The 26,245-nt window shown below is 41.0% G+C and overlaps 1 protein-coding gene across 5 annotated transcripts; it reads left to right on the top strand.

Annotated features, from left to right (window-relative positions):
• Window positions 1–1,688: 1,688 nt before the first annotated feature.
• On the top strand, window positions 1,689–26,245 carry LOC113747175 (MAGUK p55 subfamily member 3). 5 transcript variants are annotated; one of them, XM_027285950.1, is made up of 20 exons: window positions 1,689–1,726; window positions 10,158–10,225; window positions 10,339–10,457; window positions 10,812–10,889; window positions 11,268–11,348; window positions 11,474–11,611; window positions 11,704–11,785; window positions 13,414–13,499; window positions 14,146–14,220; window positions 14,385–14,581; window positions 16,003–16,067; window positions 16,897–16,917; window positions 17,881–17,922; window positions 19,496–19,561; window positions 20,247–20,402; window positions 20,564–20,644; window positions 20,734–20,827; window positions 20,912–21,020; window positions 21,264–21,392; window positions 23,045–26,245. In XM_027285950.1, the coding sequence occupies exons 2-20, from the start codon at window positions 10,189–10,191 to the stop codon at window positions 23,222–23,224; spliced, it is 1,836 nt and encodes a 611-aa protein (XP_027141751.1). In that variant the 5' UTR covers window positions 1,689–1,726; window positions 10,158–10,188; the 3' UTR covers window positions 23,225–26,245. The 5 variants fall into 5 exon arrangements, with proteins under 5 accessions (XP_027141751.1, XP_027141749.1, XP_027141752.1 ...); XM_027285948.1 differs by having other exon boundaries at window positions 17,656–17,922; XM_027285951.1 differs by lacking the exon at window positions 19,496–19,561.

Here is a 26,245-nt window from a genome sequence, read left to right as displayed (position 1 = left end):
AACAAAGAGCGAGCAGCCACTTCGGAGCTGGAGGTGGGCTGCCACAACGTCAGCTTCAGTACTGCCAACTCAGAGAGGAGGGGGAAGGGAACTCTCTATCTCAGGCAGCCTATCACATCCAATTAGCCAACACAACATGTTAGAGTGGATTAAAGCCAAAATGAAAGGAGAAAAAAAGAAGATACAGCTTTCACTCCCAACAGCGGTGACCATATCTATTGTTTCCTTTAGACCCAGTTTCATCACATTTGAGCTACAGAGCGAAAAATATGCTTTCCTAAATGATAGATCCCTGCAGGTCATTGAAAAATCAGAAATAATACTTATAAATACACAACATCTTTTCAGGTTGGAGCTCTATTACCTAATCAAAACTAAGCATATCTCTTTGATTTATTTTGTTTTTATGTGATCATAATGTAAGTAAGTAAAATGTAAGTTTTATTAAGTATATACAGTTTTTTTTTTACATTAAAGCCATATCAACAGTTTTTTTTGGCCACTTGGGGGCAGCAGGACAAGGTTTAAACACCACACCGATGTATACCTATAAAGTTGATTTGGTTATTTGTCTATTGACATGCTGTACAGACATGGAGCAATGTTAGCATTCATTTGCATTCAGGTTTCTAGCCATGTGACAAATTGATGAACTGATCAATGCCATATTCATTACCCTTTTAAGCTCTTAAGCAGCTAAATGCTAATAGTACTTGATACTTTTACTCGCTAACTAGTAGCAAATTTTGTTGTTGTTATTTTGTGCTGGCCAGGTTGTGTATAACAGGTATCAGTGAACCAAAAGAGTAAAGTTACGAGATGGGTAACCAGGTAGTGCAGCTTTCATGCTTTTTTTGTGGTTGTATACACTCAGTTGTAAGTTTATTAAGTACACCTAGCTAAAACGAATGCAGCATAATACAAACAGTCCTACAATAACTTTGACATTCAGTAGTTAGAGGACATAATTTGTGCAGCTGTTGGACTAAATTGCATTGAACATAGAGGTTTCCTCTATTTAGCCTAACCTCATTTATATGATCACAAACTATTATGATCATATAGTTGAATTAACATATCTCAAAAACTGTTTTATCAAAAACTGAAAATTATGACTTGATAAGAATAAAATGTACTGTAGTAAAATGTACTGTACAGTAATGTAATGTACATTCATATTTTGCTTGTGTCATACTAAACTAACAATGCTTTGTTAGAAAATCGCAACTTGGTAAATGAAGAAGAAAATCTCTTATTGTGCAGTAGATGTTTTACTTATTATTATTTATTAGCAGACAGAAGAGTCTGTGGATTGTGGAAATACCTTCAAAAATACTGTCAGTGATGATCTATGGTGATTTATTTTTTAGAAAAACAGATGCTCGGTTCTGTGACTTGAACTCACTGGTAACGCATGAGATTCACAAACTGGAGCTTCGACATCTCATAGGCAGCAAAATGCGAATCTTCTACAGCGTTCTTCATCCACGGATGCTGTGGCCACAGAGAGCATCAGAGATGTGAAGGGAGGAGGATGGCTAGGGGAGGGGCTGAGAGAGGCAGAGAAAAGAGAGGGGAAGAGGCGGACACTCAGCAGCAGCAGGTTTGTGAGAGCAGCAGCCAGTGGAGGAGGAGGGAGAAGGAGGAAGGAGGAGGAGGAGGAATCAGAGCGAGAGAAACAGTGTGGCTGCAGTCAGAAGGGACACAAACACAGAGAGACCAGAAGGTGAGAAGGCAGATCCTGCTCATTTCTGTCCACATTTGTCTGTTTTGTAACACCTTTTTTCCTTCCAGCGTGAACATGAGGTATCGTGGATGCTCTGCTATCCAGTGTGTGTTTTCCTTTTCTTCCTCCGTCTGCCAGCTGACGGCATGCTGTATGTTGGGAGAGCAGAGCAGCGTAGCACTGCAGAGTGATGCAGAGAGGTGGAGGAGAGAGAAGGAGGGAGGGATGGAGGGCCGGTATTATGCTCCACAGACATGAGGAAGTAAGAATAGAGAGAGAGAGAGGAGGGGAAATTGAGGGAAATAAACATCTGCCTGTGCTATGCTGTGCAACAGCGAGGGGGTGGGTGTATGGGGATTGAAGATGGGGTTTAGGGTTTGAGTGACAGTGTTCAGGAGTGTGTCAGCTGTCAACATCTGTAGTTTCCCTCCATTCTAGATGATATAAGTTTGTGTGTGACCACACCCTCTGCTTGCGCCTGATATGAGATTATATGACGGGTGGTGTTCAGCATCAGTGCGAGTCTAGGAAATGTGTGTGTGTTTGTATTGTGTGTGTGTGTGTGTGTGTGTGTGAAAGGCATGTTGGACGCTGGCCAAACATGCTTAGTGTTGCCTCCCATTACTGTCAGGCAGTGGATTAGCTATGTGTGAGCGGTGTTCATTCTCGAGGCAGCGAGGAGTCGAGCCAAGATGCTTGATCATGTACTGACCAAGATGTTGTCACTCAGCTGTGTGTGTGTGTGTGTGGACACCTGCATTGATATACTGTACCATCCAGCAGTGGCTATGTGTGTTTGCCTGTTAGTACACAAGCCTGCAGTGTTAAATAGTCATTCATTCTGGCATTGCTGAAAATCTTCTCTTTCATCGTTTGGTGACTGATACAGAAATAATATCCTCCACCATAGGCACGCAGCTCAGAATAAGGGGGTCCATGGTCCAGAAGGAGGGATAGGAGCAGGGTTGACTCCGTCATCTGGCAGACTGAAGTCAACCTGAAAGGCAGCCTGCTCTGAACAGCTTGACCGAGCATTTGATGTTGTAGTGTGTCGATGCCAAGGCTTTTTCACAGCAATGTGGACAATACATTTTCATTAAGAGCTGTTATGTTTGAAGGGTGTTTCTAATGATCCTTATACCCTCACAGGCATCATGATAACCACTCCAGATGGCACATCTTGGGCGAAAACATCTTTAGACATACATAGGCACATAAACAATGCAGACTGTTCATCCAAGAAAAAACGATACCTTTTTCCGCAAATGGCCCAAAGCGACATATGTTTATGTTAAAATAACAAAGCCTTTTAATGGCAGAGAAAAAAAGGAGGCAATGCGATTACAGAGTGACGACAAAACATCGGACTATAACGAGGGAGATTGCTGTTTGTTTCTTGAATCGAAAACAAAAAATTTGTTATCGCAGAGCGTGGCCGAGGTCGATCTAACCATAACTACATTTTTGATTGTAACCATGATGACAAAGGTTCTCTAACCTTGGTAAAGAAGTCATTTAAACCCCAAATTGGTTGTTTCCAATCAAGTTGTTTTTGTCCCTAAACCTAATCAACCTTTTCAACAGAGAAACATATAACTGTCATCCTAATAGTGGCTGTCGTTTTATACACTGTAGACAAATTACATAATGATGTTTTTTAAGGAGAAATTGTTGGGACAATGCTAAGTAGCACTGCAGCACTGCAGCTTTGGTTTCTAGATGATGGATCAGAAAGGTGTATCTCAAGGAGACAAATACACTTAATGGTTGTGTTTGGTGTGTGTATGTGTGCATGACTCTCAGTCCTAAAATTTGGTTTATTTTCAGTGGCTTCTCAAAATGAACTGCCACCTTAAAGTCTGGTGAAAGGTAGGAAACTAAAGGTTAAATAAATCAAGGAATGGATCGCCTTATTGCGGCAACATTTACAGTACAGTGGTGAAAACTGTTATGTCTGTGCAGAGAAAAGGTCTTCATCATTCTTAATAACGTTTTCTGATTTCAGATTCTCAAATGTGTGGATTTGATACTTTTAGATATCTGACAATCTCCAGCTCTGGAAATTTTTTTGCAAACTTAATCAACAGGATAATCAATGCTGAAAAGAATTATTACTACAACTAACAGGAAAACAGGAAAACACTGCTCAGTTTCAGGATAGCAGCGGCTACTCTATTGTTTCTTTAAGGCTCTCACAGTCAGAACCTGCTTATATCAGCTTCAGGGTAGTGTACCTTCCTGGTAGCGCCACAAGAAGAGAGAAGATTTCAACTTTAAAGTCTTGTGCCACATCAATGATCTTGATGTCTACTCCTTTTATCTGATACATTTTTTTAATCTCAAAAAGAAATATCCTTCATTTTGCGAAATTGCCCCGAGGCAAAGCAAGTTGAGCATTCCTGTTTTACTGGATGATGCATCACAGAGACCTGATGAAACTCTTGGCACTGTGTTGATTGTTGTGAGGGCCATCCACTACCCAGCTGAACCATACGACGTCACACCACCTCCAGGGCTCGTGACTGAATATGAGAATAAAGTGCGTCTGCACAAGCTTGTGTGAGTGTGACAAAGAAAAAGATGAATCAGGGACAAAAAGAATAAACAGAAACAAAGAGGGGAAAAAAGAGACAGCGTAGGATGAAGTAGGAGGAGCACAGAGACAGGATGTCTGAGTATGTTGGTCGTGTGTTCATGTGAGTACTGTGAGTTGAGATTACTTATTTATGAATGTAGTGTATCAAGCATGGATGAACAAGTGTGTTATTTGATTTTACAGATCTCTTATTTAACTCAGGATCATGTTATTAATGCAGTCACAGCTGTAGTAGTGTCTGATCTGTCTGTGTTTCAGCTAAATGTGTGTAGATGAACTTTGCATGATGAAGGCTGTAATCTGATCAGCTGATTTATGAGCTTTTTCTGTGACCTCACTGGGGCTCCATCATGTTCGTGTGATCCGTGGCTAAGCTGTTAACTAGATTTGAACTGAAAATGTCATTTTTTTGCTGGGACGAGATGCAAAAAGTGAGATGTCTGAGTCTATATTTGGATCGGTGACGATTTGATGTTTGTAGCAGGTTTTTTGCAGTGATGTGAGACAAGCAGGAATGTGTTCCTTACAAGAACTGATTTTTACTGGTTTTCTGATGTTTGTTTAAGAGAATGAGCTGATACTAATATTAAAAATACACATTGGCAAGACTTCTGTGAAGCACAGAGTTGCTTTTCAGTGGGATTTAGACATTTCATTCACTGTTAACAGAACTGCTGCTGATGGAGATTCATTACTTGACTCACTATGAGCATACACAATGAACTTAACTAAATTTAAAATCTATAAACACACAATGATGACCACTGCACTGATAAGACCACAGGCACATCAGCATTAACACCAGATTTTCCAACCAAAAGCGTCCTGATGTAGCATTGTACACCTAAAACATTTTGGGACTCATGGTGGATAGTGGAGAAGGATTAAGATGAATGCAGGAAAACCAAAGATACTGTCTTTTTTATTTCATACATTCTTCTTCCTTGTCAAAATTTGGAGCCAACTCTACCCACAATGTAACTCGATGAACATGCTCATGAAGCTTTTGTGTAAATTTCAACTTCGCCACACATATTTTCATTGTTTATCAATTAAAAACCATCTTGACAGCGCTGAGCTTTATGGGAAAAGATCATATTCCTTTGCTGTGCTGTAACATCCAATTTTAATACAACCCTAAAAACTACAAAAACTGGTATTAACAAGAGTAGATAGTACAAATATAGTTCCCCTATACTAACTGTGTTAACTTGTAGTTCAGATAGTGACTGTGAGCCCAAAGAGTCACAATGTCATCAAGTTTCTTTTGAATTTTGAACACCTCACATAAACAGAATGATGGCCAGAAGATGTTGTTTACCACCAGGTCAGCAGCAAAGGCAGCTGTAAGAGCTCGTCATCAGCATAAACTAAAATTAACAAAGTAACAAAATCTGATTCTCACAAAAATACATTTATTTGACCACGTAACAGACATCATAACAAACACTACCCATGTATCTCAGCTCCATGATATCAAATAATACTAATAATCAGTTATGTACTAATAATGAATATATATTGAAGGTAGTCTAGAAATAAGGATTTTATACTGACATAAATGATAGTGTGTACAGATTTTTCAAATATTAAAGCACTGCACTAATGAAATGCTATCTCCCCTCCATAGGTGCCACTTAGAGGCGCTCCCACAGTGCATCTCTCTGATGACCTCACCATGTCAATGCAAAAGCAGTTTAGCAAATGATGTCATTCTCCCAGGACAGTTAGTGACTGAACAGCTGCAGAGTATTGTAATGAACCGCACGCTTTTAATTGTTTAAAAGCTGCAATTTCTAAACACATCCACATCCAGATGAATTATTCAGAAACACATAAATTGGCTGTAGTTCTCATTTAATCTCTAATTAATTAACTTTTGTTCTCTCCTCAATGGCTTTTCTTGTCTTCAAGCTGATTTTGACAGCGCTGGTGGTGGAACTAACAAAGGAGCCGATGATGATGAGATTTTTCTAATCCTTCATCAAGGACAGACTCTCTAATCATGTTGCAAACCTTTGAAACAGACTATGTGACACCAACTAAAAGTTTAATCCTTTTGGGAAACATTTGTGTAAAGTCAGATAATATAGGCCTCATATATCATCATTAAATCAGGGACCCGGTCCTCACAATTCTTTCACAGAGTCAGGCTCTCAGACGTCTAAACCCTTTAGTGTCCATTTTGTTTCTGAATATACAAATGCATTCTTAAAATTACAAGAAGCTGTTTGGTCTTAGTTGTCTCTAGGGAAAAGGGAAAGATGGATCCCCACATCCCTTTACTGGCTTGTGTAAGATGTCCTCATAAACCACCAAAATCACACACTTTAATATCCAGTCTATGCATTGTTGGAGTTATTGAATTATAGATTAGAGACATAGATGCATAGCATGTGTAGTGTATGTAATTTGATGCTGTGTACATGAAACTATATTAATGGATTGAGAAAGTTCACAGTGAGTGACAACTGTAGTTATTAGATCATTCTATTTGTTAAAAGTTATAAGGAGTGTTTTTTATATTTCCATATTATACTTCCATATTTTTTTTATTAGAAAAAGGGATGACTAAATATGGTTTTAGTTGGATCTACACCCATTAAAGGTGTTAGTAATTAAAATAAAAAAGAAAAGTGGAAATTAAAATAAAAAAATGACAAAGACAGACATATACTGAAAAGTCCAGAACTTAAATAACCTTGCATCTCTGTACAGTCCTCTATCATGAATCAATCCATGCAAACCATGTCATTAATATAAATCTGCACTTTGCACATTAAAGAGGGAGACATCAAATTTTTATTTGCCCATTATTTCTACCTGTCTACAAGTTGTATCAGTCATAAGATGGGTGGGATGAGATGGGAGGTAACTTTTAACGGCTTTCTTTGCTGAATATGGTTGTTGCTGACATAAAAAAACATCAGTGAAAAGTAAATATTGAGAATGAAGCACTTTATCATTCTTAGAGATGCTGTATTGATGTTTTTCCTCTGCTCTCTGAGTTAAATATAGTGAGGTTATATGGAGACTATCCCAGCTGACACACTTAGGAATAAAGAGAATGTCTCTTGTGTGTTGATCCCACTGATTCTCCTGACAGAACAAAAAGAAAGTACTGCCTCCCTTGTTCATCTTCCTCTTTCTGGCTCTGTAATATCCTCTTTGTTCATTATTTATGAGCTCATTCCTGTCTCTGTCTGCCTTTGCTAATCATATTCTGGTTATGTACCATCAAAGTGCAAGGATACTTTTAGAAATGCTTTAGAAGGAGGGAGAAAATTGCAAGCTTTCAATATAGGAACATTAAAGTAAAATTCAGGTTGACTTACTGTCGGTTTTCTCATGAACAAGCTTGCAGAGATGCCAAATAAGAGTCTATAGTTTAACAGTGCTATAAGTATGTGAGTAACTGATTTCAATAAAACAGTGAGATTCATATTAAATGTGTTATTTCCATATGACATAAAGATGTATGATGAGTTCAGGTCTGTTTTATTTCACTGTAACAGCAGCATGGATGAAATCAAACTTATTTTAAGTTGAGGATTTAGACGGCTGCAGTTTGTTCATGTTGCTTCCTCTCTGGCCTCATTCAGGAACTCTTTACTTACTGAACTACATATCGATGTTGATGTTTTCAGGTTGTGTGTCACGGATAACCTAAATCCAATTTTATGGCACTATAAAACACACAATTATTCTGTGTTGTGTGTGTACACTAAATATATGATATAGGATATGTGAATAAATCATAATATACAGCCATGGTAGCTGCCATGGTGCTTTGAGCTAAATCCTCATGATGTTTAGTAGGTTTAACGTGTTCACCCACTTAGTTCAGTGTGTAAGTATGCTAATAATTGCTAACCAGCGTTAAAAACAAATAGCTGCTGGGAATGTTGTTAGTCTTGCAGTTATATCTCATTGAGATATTTCAGTCTGGACTGAAGACACGACAATCGAGCTGCAATTGTACTGACCCGTTTTATTTTGACCAAATTATTTAAAAAGGTAGAATTGTTGTCACATACGAGACGAAGATATTGGACTAATTTGAGATGAGATTTTAAGATAATATACCGGTAATACAAGTATCTTAATCCTTTTGCCTTGAAGTTGTTGTTTGCTGATATTTGATGGAGCTCCTGACTTCCTCCCACCCAAGTTCTTGTCACTCATCTTGATGAACTATTTGGAATAATTTGGCACTCATCTGCTTCATGGTCCTCTTCTGACTCATCCTCCCATTTAGTCTGTCTCTATTCAGTTACACCATTTAATCCCAGAGCTGCTATTCCTCACCTGTCCTGTAGCTGCCACTGCAGAGTCTGCTGCTCCTGTATACCACCTGACCAAATCATCTGCCTTCACAGCTGCTACACATGAGGTCCACAATGAGCTGGTTATTCTCTGTCAGTCTTTACTGTCATTGTTCCTGTTCTGTCTTAGCTCTTTGGTCTTGTACCAGATCGTACTGCCTTCATGTTGCTGACTGTAAGCCTGCTCTTTGACCAAGTAAACACTGCTTTTACCTCATTGCTACATGCCTGTTTCTCCAGTCTGCACATTAGGCAATAGCTTATAAAACTGAACAATGCCTAGCAATCTATTAGAAGGGTTTACAAGCCAGTTTAGACTTACACTAGAGGTTTTCTTATCTCCTACGTCTTCAGATAGTGAAAAAGCAATCATATTTATCATGTTTCTGAAAGGTTTGTCAGTTGTCAACCAGTCACTTGTTTCTGAGTAAATATTGCACAAACCTAAATTCATACATTGTTAAATGAAGAAAACACACACGTTTAACCAATTACACATGGAATTACTATGAAAGAATGTGTACAAATAACCATTTATATAAACTCTACACTGTCTGTGCAAGGTAATACACCACAGAGAGATGCATCATCATGGCAGACCTCCATAAGGTGGTGGAGACTGTAACATGATCAGCAGACAAGCACACTAGAGCCAGACAGCCAGGTTAAGCAACTGGGCCTCCTCCTCTTTTCTAAACCATTAAATACAAATTCTGTCAATATTACTACTACTACAGTATGTCAGTGGATTATATAACACTGTGTGTAGATGTCATATCTTTGAAAAATTACTAACAGGCCCATATTTACCTACTGATTTATTCTATATATCCTGTCACAACCGATATTATAATAAATCCAAACAGGCCTGGCAATGGTTTAGTGCTAACATGCAGCTTTGTTGTCCTGTTTTTGGCTTTGTGAAGTTTTTTTTTCTGCTGTTTTGTCGTCGATATGATATGTCATCATTATGTTATTAACTCATGTTTTCAGCGGGAGAAAGTATGGAGAATATTGAGTGGAGTGACAGAGATATTGATCGGTAGGGGCTGCGGTAATCCTGCAGTCTGTGCAGTCCTTCAGCCAGTTCTATCTTTGAGTCACTCAGAGATCTGCCAGCAATATAGAAATAAATATGAATATAGAAAGTCACTGTACAGTGCAGTATATGCTGCAGAAAATCTCTTTACATGTCCCATTATAGGTACAATGACATGTAAAGAAATTTCAAGCTGATTTCAGTTATTAGCAATGTATACACCATTCCCATCAGCCTTCACTGTACTTTTTTTAGTGCTGATTAATTGCACTGCGAAATAGGAAATGCAGCATGAAGCCTACAAAGAGATGATTTACAAATCTAATTACTACACATGGGTCTCCAGATACCTTTACACCAGTCGTACACATACACAAAAACACCATTACTTTTCTCAGTCTCATAGAAACTGAAAGCAACAGTCAGCATGTGAATTGCGTTTATAATTTATCTCTTTCCCCTGCCGCCCAGGTCCCCTGCCCCCTCCTCACCTCACTGACCCATGAAAGAAGCCATGCCGGTCCTCACAGCAGGAGCGGGTAAGATGAGTTGGCATGGATACTCAACACATACTGTCCATATTGCTTGAAGGTTGCTGTACTCCATCTGTTGTTAATCTACACGAGGGTTTTCTTATTCCTCTTCTCTGCAGGGCTACACGAAACGTTGGCCCTGCTGACCTCTCAGCTGCGTCCCGATGCCAATCACAAAGAGGACATGGTCTTCCTCAAAGATGTCTTCAGTGAAAGGAGCTTGGGATACCTAATGAAGGTCATATGCACAAAAAAAATTGTAAACATAAATCATGTTAGGCATTAAAATAGACAACCAAGGTGTGTACCTGTTAGAGAGCGTGCCCCGTGTACCAAAGCTGGATCCTTTCTACAGCAGCCTGGGTTTGATACCACCCCGTGGCCCTCTGCTGCATGTTGTCCCATTTCCTGTTTATCTTCAGCTGTTCCTATCAAATAAAGACATAAAAAGCTCAAACTAATAATAACTTTTATAATTTAAACCAATGCAGTCTCTAAGACTCAAGTCCTACTTAGGCTGCCTACAAGTTCTTGCAAACTGCACATTCCTTTATGAAACTCTGTTCTAATGAACTACGTGTTTGTGTTACAGATTCATGAGAAGCTGAGACAGTATGAGAGACAGAGTCCAACACCCGTCCTCCACAGTGCCTCTTCTCTGGCAGAGGATGTAAGTTCATCACACACACACACACACTCACACACACCCTAAATTACTTTTCCACTTGGGACACGGTACTCAGTCACAATGAGTTAGCTCCCACAGAGAAGCAACGCAGGTATCAAAAGTGAATTTTAATGTTCTCAAAGTGCTGAATCATCCCGATACTCATCTAATGAACCTCCATATCCTGCTGCTCTCACCAGTCATCAGAGGGGGAAACTGCTGACCTAAGCTGCTCGCTACTTATCTTCCCCTGCGTGTACGTCTGTGTATCTGTCTCTGCATTTATTCTACAGTTAACCGAGGCGTACATTACAGACATACACATGCACAGGTTCAAACCAGGTCAGGGCTCTCTGCTAATGCGTGTTTTGTGGTCGGCAGGTGGCAGAGGAACTGCAGAGTGGACCAATGAGTACAGAGGAGAAGGAGCTGTTGCACCTACTGACGTCACCACATCTCAAGGTAAACACACAGGTGGTGTACATTACTGCAACCTTTTTTATTTGCCCTGAAATCAGACTCTCCGAGACAGGTTAACCTGTTCACGGGCACACTATCAGCTCAACATCTGTTTTCTGTCCCATCAGGCCGTTCTCTCGGTGCATGACACTGTGGCTCAGAAGAACTTTGACCCCGTGCTGCCACCACTGCCGGATGACTTCGAGGACGAGCTGGAGGAAGAGTCAGTGAAGATTGTGAGGCTGGTGAAAAACAAGGAGCCTCTGGTGAGTTGTGATGGATGAGAATGGAGAGGAGAACGAGGACCAAGACCTTTACTCTTTACTGTTAATGACCATATTCTTCTGTTGTGTTCCAGGGAGCCACTATCAGGCGGGATGACGCCACTGGGATGGTGATTGTGGCTCGGATCATGAGAGGAGGTGCAGCTGACAGAAGTGGTAAATTACATTTCTTCTCTTTTTGTCTCTTTAGGCTCCCTGTACCTTATTCTTCTTAACCTGTACAACAGGGAGTGAGATTAATCTAAAAGGCTATGTAAAGATGATCAGAGTCGGACATAAAAAACTAACTTCATATCTTGGATTTTATTTCAAATTTATGAAAGACTGTATTATTTCACTATAACGAAATGTTCAAATAAAATTGTTCTTTGGTTGAACAGCTAACATTCAAGTTTTTAGAAAAACATCCACAGTCCCTCATTGTGAATCCACCCCTCCTCCATTATGTTGCATATTTTATATATACAACTCTTATCATTATGTTTTCTGTGCATTTTATCCACCCTCCAATAGGAACTAACTCACACACATCACGCTCGACGCCAAAATTATTGGTCTCCACATGCCCAACCTTCCAGACCTCAACAGCAAAGCCATTAAACGAAGAGCACACAGTATAGCACATGACCCCAGGCAACCCCTCAATCCCTTCTTCACACTGCTCCCATCTGGTCACCGATACAGACCCTTAGCCTGGAAACAGGCACACTATGGCAGGAATTTTACTCCTGGTTTGTCAAAACCTCCATCATTCCTACAAATGATGCAGAGAGTATTTTGGGGTCTTCACTTGTAGACCCTTCTCACAATTCATGGGCACTGTGTGACGAGGTGTCAGAAGATGTCATCAAGATTTAAATGTGGGCTGTTCATGTTAAAGATAACTTTTTACCTTCTAGTTAAAGAGATAAAAAAGACTCAAGGATGACATGTAAAAAAAAAAAAAGGTTCCACATGGACGACAGCCAGGACATCAGGACATTGCAGTAATGTAGCACAGCCCTCAGGAAGCTGAGCTACCGGGACGCCCCAGAGGCTCTGATACCACACAGCAGTGAGACCGACTTAGTTGAACAGTTTCTATGTATGTATGTATGATATAATAAATCCAAACCTTATACTCTAATGACAGTGAGATCAAAGCCACAGTGTGAGAGAGATGCAGCAGGAGGGAATAAATGAGAGGGATGGTGCGGTTGTTGCTGAAACCCAACGCTCGCCATGTGTCCCCAGAGAATCAATCACACATGATATACACTCAGCAAAGACCCTTTCATGGGCGTTACCATGGAAATATCAGCCACAAGCAGGTGTGTGAGTGTGTTATTTGGCATTAGAAAACATGCATGCTGGGAAGGTAAACCAATCAGCGTTCATATCCATTAATCATTTATGTCTTCCTCCGTTTTCTTGCTGCGTCAAGTGATGGAAAAAGCTCTTGTCTTGTGGAGACTGAAGCTGTAGAGAGATTTCCGAGTTAGCCTCAGGTCTCCTTGTATGTCTGCTATATGCATACATTAGACGTGTATGAGTGTGTCTGCTATGTGCTGCTCAGTCCTGAGGGAAACACGTATTGATCTGACTTCTCTCAGCCTTTGATTTCATTGTTATGGCTGCAGCTAAATAGATCACAACTGAGAACAGAGGCGGCCGTATCTGTGGATCTAACAACGGTACTGATGTTAAGATATGACTGATAAACCCCAAAGACCTGGGAGGCTCAGGGAAGACTGATTGAAGATTGTCATTGATGCACTTGGCCTTGTGTCTTTTGCTCCTCACAGGTTTGGTCCATGTAGGAGATGAACTCAGGGAGGTCAACGGAGTCTCTGTGATCAACAAGAGGCCTGATGAGATCAGTCAGCTGCTGGTGAGACAGACAGTTCTACTGTAATTTCAATGTGCAAAGAAATACAGAAATATAGTACTATAAGTACAGCATTATAAGTACTCTATCCTAATTAGTCACAGTTTTTCCATTTTTTTTATTTTTGAAATCCTCAGATTAATTTTATACTGAAAAAAAAAGAAACTTTTGGAATGAATGGAAATAAAGTCATCACGACGGATTCTGAGAGTTATATTCATGAAAAATTTGTAATTATAGGTGGAACTGAACCAAATCTACCTGCATCAAGGCAATTAAACAAACAAACAAACAATACCAGAATAAATAAAGTATAATTAGCACATCCTATGTGCTTTGAAGTAAAATGTTGAACTGCATGGCAGTAAACTCATGTGCGCCAATTAAATCTGTTACAAATTAGGATAACAATTGAAATGCTCAGCCCATGTTTTGTTTATTTATATACAGGGTGTCCTGTCTTTACCCCAGATAGAAGCAGTGGTAAATAAAATGATGGTTTGACTAAAAACTCCATTGTCCATTCAAAGTAAAATCCACTTAAAATCCAACTCATGGAACCATGGAGTATATTTAGTGTTTGTCTTGAATTCAAGGCTGCAGTCACAGTTTTTCTTTCCCCTACTCCCTCTGTCTATTTGTGATCTAGTCCCAGTCCCAGGGCTCCATCACTCTAAAGATAATACCTGCTATTAAAGAAGAGGACCGGCTGAAAGAGAGCAAGGTAAGCTGAAGCATGAGTGACTGAGTGTGAATGAAACTGCAGCTGAGAGGAAACACTTGTTTTTTTGTCCTGTGGCATCCCAGATTAATTAATTATTTAAATAGCAGGTTATTTAGGTCTATGCAAAAAGTCAAATAAACAGCTTGTTTGTTTTTAATTTCCAGGTGTATATGAGAGCGCTATTCGACTACATCCCATTGGAAGACAAGGCGACGCCATGCCAGGAAGCTGGACTTCCCTTTAAGCGGGGTGACATCCTGCAGGTTGTGACCCAAGACGATCCCACATGGTGGCAGGCCAAGCGTGTGGGAGACAGCAACCTGCGAGCTGGACTTGTTCCCTCCAAACAGTTCCAGGAGAGGTAAGAGCACCCAGGAGGAGAAGGGTGTAACATCAGGTTTCAAATGAACAACCTTGCTACGACTGTACACTTTACCCACACAGTGATATGTATTTTATCTAGCCATTTGTAATCTGTTAAATCTACATTCATGTGTTCCTCTGTGAGAGGTCAACTATGATTAGATGATGCATCAAAGCAGCGTTGAGAAAAACGAAACAAAACACAGCCTTGAATGGGCACATGCTGATTCTGTTAGTGTCATAATCCGTCAGTAAGATGATCACAGCAGGCTTGGAGATCCCTGCCAAACACTGTAGCATCTGTTGGGTTAATAACCACAGCTTCAACACAGAGAGAGGCACAAATAATAATAAAGTATATGCAAATGTCAACCCCTGTTGAACTGGCTCAAAAGTGGTCGACAGGCCTCAGACTGCAAAGGGTTAAATAACACATTTTTGCTGATGCTGTGGGTTCCTGCCGCACTCTGAGCTTTAAAATAGTGACAAATGAGAACAATGTCTTCAAATGCATCATCATGACTGCACAATAGTAGCACAAGCACAGATCTATTTAATGACAGAGCATACATAGCATCAAGGATGGATTACTGAGCAGTCCTATTGGGCACAGAGCCTCTGTCTCAAGTGGCTGTTGGTGTTTCTTGTTAGACAGTCACTCAAACACAGAGCCACCGCAAAAACATACAAACCAGTGTTGTAGTTAAGACCAGCTAAACAAGACAAGACCAAGACTTTGAGGACATGCAACCAAGACAAGATCATCACCCTTTGTGATACAGATCTCACAAAGGGTGAGGCCAGCGTTGCATTGCAGTATCCACAGATTGTTGTGTGTTTTTGTTCAGATGCTGTTTTGCAGATGGACTCTTTGTGGTTTAGGAAGCAAAATTTTATTATAGAGGATTTGCTCCCAGACAGACACAGCTTCTTCTCCTGTTTCCTGCACTGGCTTTCTTGAAGTAGATGTAATGGGGGTTAGGGACGGACAGCCATTAACAGTAAGAAAAATGTATTGGTTGCATTTGTAGAAGAATGTTTGACATCCAATCACAGCAATGATGTCAACAAATAAATCAGAGAACACACAGGCATATTAGTGATATTCCCCCAGTCGGTGTCTTTGTCTGGAAATAAAATCCTCCAAGACAAGATCAAGTAAAAATTTGGAGACGAGGACCATGAGTGATCTTGAGTACAACAACACACCATCTAAAGATCTTAAACAAAGAGACATAAAATGGCTGCGAAAAGATGCGTTTTACTCTCATGTATGATAGGGTGGGGGTGTTTAACGTCTTTTGCTCCACCAGTCAGACATTCCCTCCTGTCCTTTCGCTTACTGTGTTTTTCTGACCTGATGATTCTCTTCCTGCCTCCATCCTCTTTGGCTCTTTGTCCTGCCGCTCTCTCCTCCAGGCGACTGGCCTACAGGATGAAAATGGGCACGCTCCCGAATCCAAAATCCCCTAAAAAGCCTGTCTGTAAGTTTCTGCTTCGCAGGATTCCACTGCATCTTTCTGCATTATTTCATAATTACAGTCCACTAACCCGCAGCATCTCTCACTATCAGCTCTCCTCTCTCAACGAATGTACTCAGTCATGATAGAACAATCATATCTCCGCTGGATAAATGCAGGATAAATGTTTTCATTGACATTTATTGACCTTTTTTTGCTGGTAATTGGCATTCTCAGAGGCATTAGTATTCATTGTCCGTTCTCTGCCGAAATGTTTTTAAAAGGGATGAGAGAGAGAGAGATGTAGGGGCACAGAGATAGAGACAGATATGAATTAATCTCTTTCATGTTTGGTCCATCTGGCCAGCGAGCAGTTTATCTTATGCAGATCCAGACAGCGTTACAGCCTTCGCTCACTGAGAGGCAAAGCCAACAACACATTACACTTCTCACTTCCTCAATTGCTACTATAGAGGCAGCGTGTAAACAACCAGGTAAGTGGGTAATGTGAGTGCCGTGTCTCTTTGTGGCGCGTAAACTGCACGATCCGATTAGGCCTGAGCCACATGGACACAGCAAGAGCTTAGCAATATGGCAGCTAACCCTGCTACGCCATGACTCCACACTCCTGTAGCTCTCTCTGATTAATTCCCTTAAATCCCAGCAGGGTCCCTTTAAAAGTCCTCCAGCCTCATGTCATCTGTGACGTCCACGAAAACAAAACAAAAAATAAAACATGTTTTCAATTTTGAAAATCTACAAATCCTCATTTCATAAATGTCCAAATCTTATTGTTTTATCTGTCCTGTCTAATGTTTTACACTCTGTTTTTCCTTGTTGCATCCTATATCAGATGACCAAGGATGTGATAAAGGTGGGTACATGTGCAGCAACAAATACAGTTCATCTAGAACACACAGACATCCTCACACACACACACACACACGAAACACACAAGTGAAAATGTTCATAAAGGCTTCAAAGCATCGGTGTGAGTGTGAAGAGCTTGCATGTGTAGTGGGGTGAATGTTTGGGATTTCAACTGTTCCCAGCATAATTTCTTCCCTCTTGCCGTTAGCGCAGCAGACCAGGACACAGATTCCTTGCCTAGATTGTGCGTATGGTGTGTGTGTGTGTGTGCGTGTTGTACCAGGTGATGTGCAGGCAGAAAACAGCATCCCTGGAGACGTTAGCTCAACTAAGCAGAGGTTGTTAAAGATAACAATAGCTCCTCCTTCTTTTATCTTGTTCTTTTTTTCCCCCTCCTCATCTTTACTCTGCTGCAGTGTCAGCTGCTGTTTTAATGTTGTTTTCTCCTGTTTCTTTTTTTTTCCCACCTGTCATTTGTCTGTTTTCTAAAATTAGTGCACACGTCACACGTTAGATTTGATGAAAGGACAGGATTTAGACATTAAGACATTAAGACAATGAACGTTTTTCTTTTGTTGTATGAATTGTGGATTTGTTCTTCAGCTGTGCATCTTTGGGGAGTTGAGGCTTGCTTACATGTGTGTGGGTCACAGAGACTCTCCTCACAGCTGGCTCCTTTCCAGATGGAGGAGAGCCACCTTTCTCCTCTCTCGTCTTCTCTCCTCTCCTCTCGTAATGTCAGATCTCTCCATCAAGCCTTCGTTAGTGGCTGTTGCCTTCATTATCTCGTGGCTGCCCCTCCACTCTCGCCTCCTGCTGTCTGCCTGCCTGCTGCCTGTCGCCTGCCCTCTCCAGCGCCCATGGCCCGCCCCCCCCTCTTTAACTCTCCCACTTCCCTTACTCCTTAACTCTTCCAGGTCTCTTACCCTGTGCTTACCCCCTCTTTTCCCTGCTTGCCTCCCTACAGAGGACTGTGACTGTGAGGGCTATTTCAATGGACAGTACATAGGTGAGAGCGTGCACATCTTTCTCCACCTCCTTCTCCCTATCTGCTCTTTGCCTGCTGCAGCCTGGCTGTGCGCTGGTTCCCCGGGTGCTTTTGGGCTGGGGGTCAAAATGACTGCTTGTAGAGTTGACCTGTTTGGGGCCCGGGGTTGAGGGATAAGAGGAAGGTTTCAAATGGTCACGAGATGGGGGTCACAGACAATGCCAGAGGAGGAAGATGGATGATACTTGGGCAAAGGAAGGGGAAGACCTGTGAAAAAAAAAAAAAAAACTGTTACAAGCGTTTAGTATCAAATGGGAAAGCAAGGTAACCCAAGAAGGTGTAGGAAGTATTGTCTCACACCCCTGCAGGTGCCAGTAACAGATCTGCCTCTTCAGAGACTCCACTCTATCATTAGAGTTAACAGTTCAAAGTGTCAGATATCGCAGCACAAAACTTTGTAGGAAGTTTCCTGAGAAAAGCTTCATCATTTGGTGTAATGAGAGACATGTTCAATTAGCCCACTCACACAGTCTAATAAATTCTGAATGATTATGAGTAATACATGAATATTCAATTGGATTAGAGCTCTCCTTTCAAGAGATTTTCTCATGCTATTCTCTTTTATTCTATTTATTATATCCTAATGTAGTACCAAAATAGAGGTCTTTTCAGGAAACACTCCTGTACATTATCAGGAAAGTACAGCCCTGTAAAATGAAACATGACCATATATTACTACAGTAAGGGTAAATGATGGTACTGCTTGCATTTAAATACACTTCCATTCCAAAGTTTGTGGGGTTGCCTGCACAAGAGAGGAGTATTATTATGTAGGAAGGGTTTGCAAAAATGTAACGTAAGAAGAAAAGCTGTAATACTTCAACCACTTACGCCGCTTCTGGAGGGTATTTAGTGGCAAAAAAAAAGGTTACATCAATATTCTCCTCTGTCATGCAACACTGTTATGTAAATTATGTCTCAACTAAACTGTTTTTATCTGCATTAAGTTGGCGATATCAAAGTAAAGAACAATATGACAGGTGGCCCCACACTTTTGAGTGGTAAACACAAAGGTATTTTGTCTTGCACTAACAGGCATTACTCAGTTCAAATTGAGGTGGAAAAAATACATTTAGTTCCCTTTATCCTCAACCCCTTCCACTGACCTCCCCTCCCTCACCCTTCCTCAGCCCCAACCTGACCCCCATGTACCCCCCTTCTTCCTGTGAGCTGCTGGAATGATGATGAACACAACGAGCTTACTGTAACACAAATGTTAAAACAGTATCTGTGCTTCCGATCCTGCACTCTGCTTGGAGCTGCCCCCCTTCCACCTTGCAGTGTTTGGATCCTCCCAAACCTACCCCCTCCTCCCGCCTTGCATTTAACTAACTGCCCCCCTGCTGCTGTGCTGTGGCCAGTGCACTGCTTCCCCTCCCTCCCTTCCCCAAAACACCCCCCACCCCCACCCCCACCCCATGAGGGCCCTGCTGCGTTGGACGCATTGCACACTCAACCAGGCACGTTTGCTGCTCGTTCACCCTGTGTGGAGGTGTGAGGCTTGGGTTGTGTGATGCTCTAACGCCAGTTATAGTCTCTCCTAAGTGTAAAGCAGTGGCGCCCTCCTGTGGCCAGGTGTTTTCCTGGGAATTTTATTCAGGTACAGTGCCCGGCTTATTCCCTCAGGTACACACCACTGATGGGGGGATACAGACAGTCCTGGCCATGGGAGACCCCGATTTGCAGTCACTCTCTGCGACTGACGTGGTGTTTCTCAGGGCCAGGCTGTCCTGTCTGTCCTGCCTCAGCACTGTAGCCTCTTTCAAAGCAGCATGCCTTGTTTGGACTGTACTGTTGGAAAATGATGTGTATTTTGGGTCACTGAAATCTGTTGTGAATTGCTTTAAGTCGTCATTACTTTAATGAATGAATTCAAAGAATGTTTTGCTTTAAACAGAGTCTGCTTCAGTCTCTTCAGACTTTGACCTGACTTTGACCTATTATCATCAGCTGCATGTGATCCAGTTTTCAGTTGAAGCATGATTGGCTCCAAGTTCAGCTAATATCTCACACTATTCACACTTCAGATAAGAGTGAGCTATTTTCATCCATGTGCACTATTTACAAAAGTTTGTAATGCATGATTATCAATGGGTTGGTCACTGTACTTATCTAATTTACTTTAGCTACATGAAAAAAAATAAATATCTGCATCATTGAGGTCAAGTAGAGTACTCATGTTGTGTAACTTTGTGTAAATAATTTTATTGTTCACGACAATCTGATCCAAGATCTGTTCTGTTTTTTTCTTCTCCTTTTCCCTCCCATCTCTGGCCTCGCTGTAGCTGGTTTACGGAGGAGTTTTCGGCTGAGTCGTAAGGACAGGCAAGGCTCCGCCGGAGAGGGATCTGATCCTGGAGACCCTGACTTCCTGACTTATGAAGAGGTGACCCGCTACCAGCAGAGGCCCCATGAGAGACCCCGTCTGGTTGTCCTGATTGGTGAGACTGAGCCACTCATGTTCTCCTGTGACAATAATGACACCTAGTGGATCAAACTATGTGTTGCAATCGACTGCCATGTCTTTTCCAACATGATACTGTGTGTGAGGTTAACCATCTTTACTTTTTCTATCCTTTAAACACACAAATGACTTGTAAAGGCTCTCTTGGAGCACGAATCAATGAACTCAAACAGCGGGTGATTGCTGAAAACCCACATCGTTTTGCAGTGGCTGTACCACGTGAGTTACCCAACATTTATACACACTGACAGTACTTATCAATGAACCAACATCACATACAAGCAAATTCCTCTTTTGTGTTCCCACAGATACCACTAGACCCAAGAAGCCTCATGAGAAGGAGGGTGTGGAGTACCACTTTGTCACCAAACAGCAGTTTGATGCAGATGCTTTGAACAACAAGTATGTTGGCACTGTGCTTTTTTTTGTGTAAGCATACATGATTTGCCTCCTGCTGAACTTAAAGTTGTGCTGTTTCTCTCCAAGGTTTATAGAGCATGGGGAATACAAGGAGAACCAGTACGGCACAAGTATAGAGGCTATCCGCTCTGTACAGGCCAAGAATAAGATGTGTGTCGTGGACGTGCAGCCTGAGGTAGGGGTCATGTCAAAACCACTGAGCACATCTTGTTTAATGTGCATCGTAACATGTCATGAGTTACAGATCCTGCAGGCAGCAGTAGCAGTTTGCAGAGTGCCTGAGTGGATGAGGGCTGGCAGTCACTTCAGATCTGCTCAATGTGTGGAGAGTCTGATGCATCACTGTTGACTTTCTCCTATTATGTCTGATTTTCTACATCTGCTTGCTCTGTTGTATGTAAATCTTCCACCACTCCAGGCCCTGAAGAGGCTGCGGACAGCAGAGTTCAAGCCCTACGTAATATTTGTCAAACCTCGTGTTCCTGAGAGCAGACGTCGCCGCAGTGCCGCCACCTCACCAGGAGGGGGAGAGCATGGCCGCATTACAGTGAGTTCTCTCTTGGCAATGTCCTAATTCAGTGGCTTAAAGGGCATCTTTAGCTTTTAATAGTACATAATCCTTTATGCACCAGTAAATATTCTATACTATTTAATAGAGCAGTCAGATGATTCTTGCCAACTTGGGAGGTTGTGAGAATCTCAAGGCCAAATGTTCGAGTCATGATCAGTCACCGGTAAATATATAACATGGACCAGACCAATTGAGAGGGGCACTGCAGGGTATAAATATTGGAAGCAAGGCACAACCTTCACCTTTTTTTATTACCAACCCCCGGATATGTTGTTAATCACACAGCACTGCTGAAAAAATAACTACTAAATACTACTAAAATAACGATGTATCTAACATGTCTATGTACAGGTGTGTGTAAAGTGGTAAACTCGGGTAGCTTCACCAAACCTTAAAATCATTTCCCCTTTTCAAATGTTTATTTTTATTTTTATATCGAGTAGTCTGCCAACTACCAAATTCATGTGCAATCTGCAAGTAGCTGTTAATTTTAATTGAATTTAGCCTTAAATTTAATAATCCCACATGGGGAAATTCAATTTCTGTACTCTCTTAGTTTTATTAGACACACATGGACCTGAAATACACACAGGGGCTGCAACATAGTCTGCAGTCAGAGAGTCCGAGCACCACATGAACTGGTCACACTTTGGTTCCCTCATGATGAAACAGGCTGGTTGGAACATGTTAGACAGTTCTACAAGCAGCAGCCAAAAGCACCCTTATAGTTTTGCTCTCTGTTAAGCTGGACTGTCTCAGTTGTGGAGGAGGATTCAGCCTTCAGGTCTTATATAAGACTTACCAACAGAACAACAAGTTTGTATCGATTTGCCTTGACCTTACCTAGCAAAATGTCCCCTACAGACAAAAACAGAACCACTAGATGACCCCATTGTAGGGGTCAAGCAGTCAGGCCTGTACTGTTCACATGGCGTATGCCACACATGCACTTGTGGAGAATATAGCAATGGATGGGTTTTTGTCATATGACCAGATCACCTTTTTGCACATCTCTGTAGACCAGTGCCAGTGGTTTTTGCCCCATTGAACTCTCAAATGTCTTTATAATGAGGGGTTTATGTACTGCAGCTGACTATAATATCCTCTGTATGTGATTGTCAACGGACTGTTCTTGCTGACAGTCTGATCACGTCCTGTGCTGACATTCTCAGTCACCTGAGGAAGAGTTGTGCACTAATGCATAAGCATCTTGGTTATCAAATGTGGACTGCTGACCACAGTTCCCAACCATATTAACTGAAGTCTTTTGCAAAGATCTGAATGCAGATTCAGTCACTTTGGTCACTGTTCCTATTGAAACATGAGCCAACTGAGCAGTCTTTGTGACTGGAGCTCTTGCCATCCATGTTCCCAAACTATTTCAAAGTCACTTGATCCTGGATCCTATGGGCCTGTTCATCGTTTTTTATAATGCAGTGCACTTGTGTGGAAGCACCTGCATTCATTATGTTTCTACGCACATTTATTTAAGGGTTTCCTTTAATTTTTCACTCATCTGTATGTTCATGGGATGTATCACAGCTTAGGGGTAAACCTAGTGAGTACGTTGAATGAATAAATGTATCCCCTTCTCTTGATAAATCTTTTCATTTTGTATTCTGCAACAGGATGAAGACCTCCAGGAGATGCGTCAGTCTGCCATTCAGATTGATCAGCAATATGGACACCTGGTGGACCGGGTCCTGATCAAGGAGGACTCAGCCAGTGCCTGTGCAGAACTGCGAGGTATCTTGGAAAGGCTGGAGCGAGAATCCTTCTGGGTGCCAGTGAGCTGGGTGCGGACCTAAACTTGAAAGTATAGTCTTGCGGACCTAAACTTAAACTCAAACCCCCTGCATCCTCCAGAAGAACTTCCCAACCAACCCACCCAAGTCCTGCACCAGTCCTTTCCTAATGAACTGACCCCCCCTATCCCCACCCCCACAAAGGCCTGCTGGCCAGCCTGGGAGTCTGCTGAACTCCCTCTATGTGACTGATGCAGGGCTGGTCAGACAGCCATAAACTGAGGCACCAAAGGGAGAGGATGATGTCAGAGGAATACCTCATTGTCTTGGGTGTTGCAGCAGATGGACAGTTGTCTTGGCCCAAGGCCGTTTAAATGCCCAAAATCACAGTCTTACTGTCAATTCCTCAAGTCATATTTATTCAGGTTTGGTTTTAATTTATTTATTAATGTCAAAGGCAAGGGACAGATGAACGTTTGTAGTTTCAGAAGTGTTTTATTCCACACACTGTCACTCTTTCTAGCTGCAATATTCACTAGAGTGTGTCAGGTTTGGGATCCCACTCAGAGGATTGCTCAGTCAGTCAGCTTTATTGTGACTCTTGTTGGAGTACTTTAGTAGCATGTTTTTTAAGTTTTCCAGTTTTATTCAACTCAATGCCAATCGCAGAATGCTTCCTGTTAATTCTTACTGCTCATGCATCCTGTACAGTATAAAGAACCAATCTTACATTCAACAGGAGTAATTGATATATACAGTTAAGTGAATGCCATTTGAAATTGTTCGTTTTTGCTAAAACCATAAATCTAATTTCCACACATTGACAAAATGATATCCAAATGGAATGTGAAAATTTTATTTTCTACAGAACTGTTTGTTTTTAGGAAATGCATGACTATTTAATCTCAAATGTAAATATTGTAAATGTTACTCCTTGTGTGCCAACGAAAGATCTCGTAGCACTAATGCAACCTGTTTACTGTCGACCCCTGGGAACCCACATCTGTTTGTGTGTAGGATAATGCTGTGCACAAAGAGTGTGTGGATGGTTGTCACAATGTATGTTCACATACACCAACCAGAGATGCTCCACTTACGTGCAGGAATGGATTTTGTACTGTACAGTACAGTTTCCTTGAACATATCTGTATTTTTGACTGCAGAAGAAGTGATGGGGACTAGATGTCTGTTTTCTTCAGGGTTTTGTTTTATTGATGTCTTGTCAGACTAGAGATACAGTGTTGAGATGGGAAATACAATATCCATTAAAAAACAATGAGTTGATACATTTATCAACAGAAAATGAATCAACAAATATTTTGATAATATTTTATTAGTCAAAAATGTTCCTTGGTTACAGCTTCTCAACTTCAAGGATTTCTTTTCTTTTTATTGTTGGACAAACAATCTGACCCCACTTTGAATTTTAAAATTTTAACAGATATTTCTCACAATTTGTTTTTGACATTTTCTAGAAAATCAATTAAACAAGAAAATCACTGTTAGTTTAAATTTCAAATTAAAGGCCTGAGATCATACAGGTATAAATTTGATGTCATCCTAACATTAACAATGTTAGGATGACAGTCTTTGAACCAAAAATATTTTGGTTCAAAGGCTGGTGCACATTTCTTTTCCAATTGGTCTTGAAGAATTCTAGCAATCCCAGTATTTTCTTGGTAGTTGTAATTGTTCATTTTCTCTCTGCTAGTTTTGAAAACATCCCTTCCTTCCAACACAATATTAATAAAAGTGACAGAAAATCCACAATCCTCATTTTAAGTAAAACTGCAAACGTTTAGCCTAACACACAAATACCCAGTCTCATTTAGAAGCTGGGATGCAGAGCCTTGCAGAGGTGAGAAATGATGGACTTGAATCTGGCCAGGAGGCACAGACCTGATTGACACTGATTTTACAGCTGATTGCTATTAAGAAGTTAACATTAATGTACAAGTTGTCAAAACAAAACTTAGTGTCTTAACTAATGTAACTAAATGTTAGTAGCCTTCTACTGCTGATTGAAACCAAGTGGCAACATCCATGGTTGGGAAATAAAGCCAATGCAGAAGTGCCATAACTGTAATTCCTACCACTTGAGGCTGGCTACAGGACAAGCCAATCTCCATAAGCCCCCATATTATAATGTCCTACTTTATAGCAAAATATGTTTACAGCCTGGTCTCTATAGCTAATACCCCACTCATCAACTGTACTGAGTGTGATTTTTTTTAACTCAAGCGTTCAAAATGATATAAGTGTCAAAGTTACACATAATTAACAGCAGATAATAAACAGTGGGAGCTGTTACAGGTGGCTTGTTTTAGCACCCAGACATCAATCGGTCCACCTCAGGTCCACTAATGATCCACACCTTTGCCAATTTTTATATTAGCCAGGAAGCAAAAGAAGTAGCACGGCGAACATGGCGGCGGCTAGTGCCACATATTCCAAGCTTCAAAATGCCATTTTGGGAACCTATGGGTGATGTGACACATACGCTGTATGCTGAAGACCTCTAGGCCAAACTAGTTTACAGTAGAGCTGTGAAAGTTTAAGTAAGCCAAATCAAATGGGTTCCAAATGTTTCAATGTTGCTGTCATTCTGGTACAAAATTGTCTGTTTTTGTTTCGAGTCACAGCTCAGCAAGGTATGCTTTCAGACAAAAAGAAGGAAGTTAAATGAAAAAGAAAAGTTGGAAGAGAATCACTTTAGCTTCTGGGTTTTTGTATCCCATTACTTATACTGAAACACTTCAGGAAGTACAGAGAGGAGACATGATTACAGCGACCAAGAGCTTTAAGGTACTTATTGTAAGCATTAGACTTGGAAAAAAAAAACATTATTGACAAAACCAATGATCTATATTGATTGACAATTTTTTGGATACACTGTCACCATGACACTGGCATTTTCTTGAGTGTGTGTTAAATTAAGCAGCTTCCAGATCTCTTTTGTTCTTTTTTATTAAACATACAATGTTCTATTGATCTCTTCATGTGCTATATGAACCAAGAAACCCTGAATGTTGAGTTTGTAACGTGACATGTACAAAGTGCCATAATAAAGCTAGCTGAATCTAA

This window comes from Larimichthys crocea, chromosome XII (genome assembly GCF_000972845.2).
Source record: "Larimichthys crocea isolate SSNF chromosome XII, L_crocea_2.0, whole genome shotgun sequence".
In the NCBI taxonomy this organism is placed as follows: domain Eukaryota; kingdom Metazoa; phylum Chordata; class Actinopteri; family Sciaenidae; genus Larimichthys; species Larimichthys crocea.
The sequence above is the reverse complement of the archived record's forward strand: the minus strand, read 5'-3'. Positions and strand labels throughout refer to the sequence as shown.

Bases quoted from the DNA above. Each gene is read 5' to 3' on its own strand.
- LOC113747175 (XM_027285948.1), top strand. From the start codon at position 10,189: ATGAAAGAAGCCATGCCGGTCCTCACAGCAGGAGCGG. The intron at 16,068-16,896 runs GTAAGTTTCTGC...ATCCTATATCAG, and splicing joins ATCCCCTAAAAAGCCTGTCT to ATGACCAAGGATGTGATAAA. The intron at 16,918-17,655 runs GTGGGTACATGT...TCGTAATGTCAG, and splicing joins TGACCAAGGATGTGATAAAG to ATCTCTCCATCAAGCCTTCG.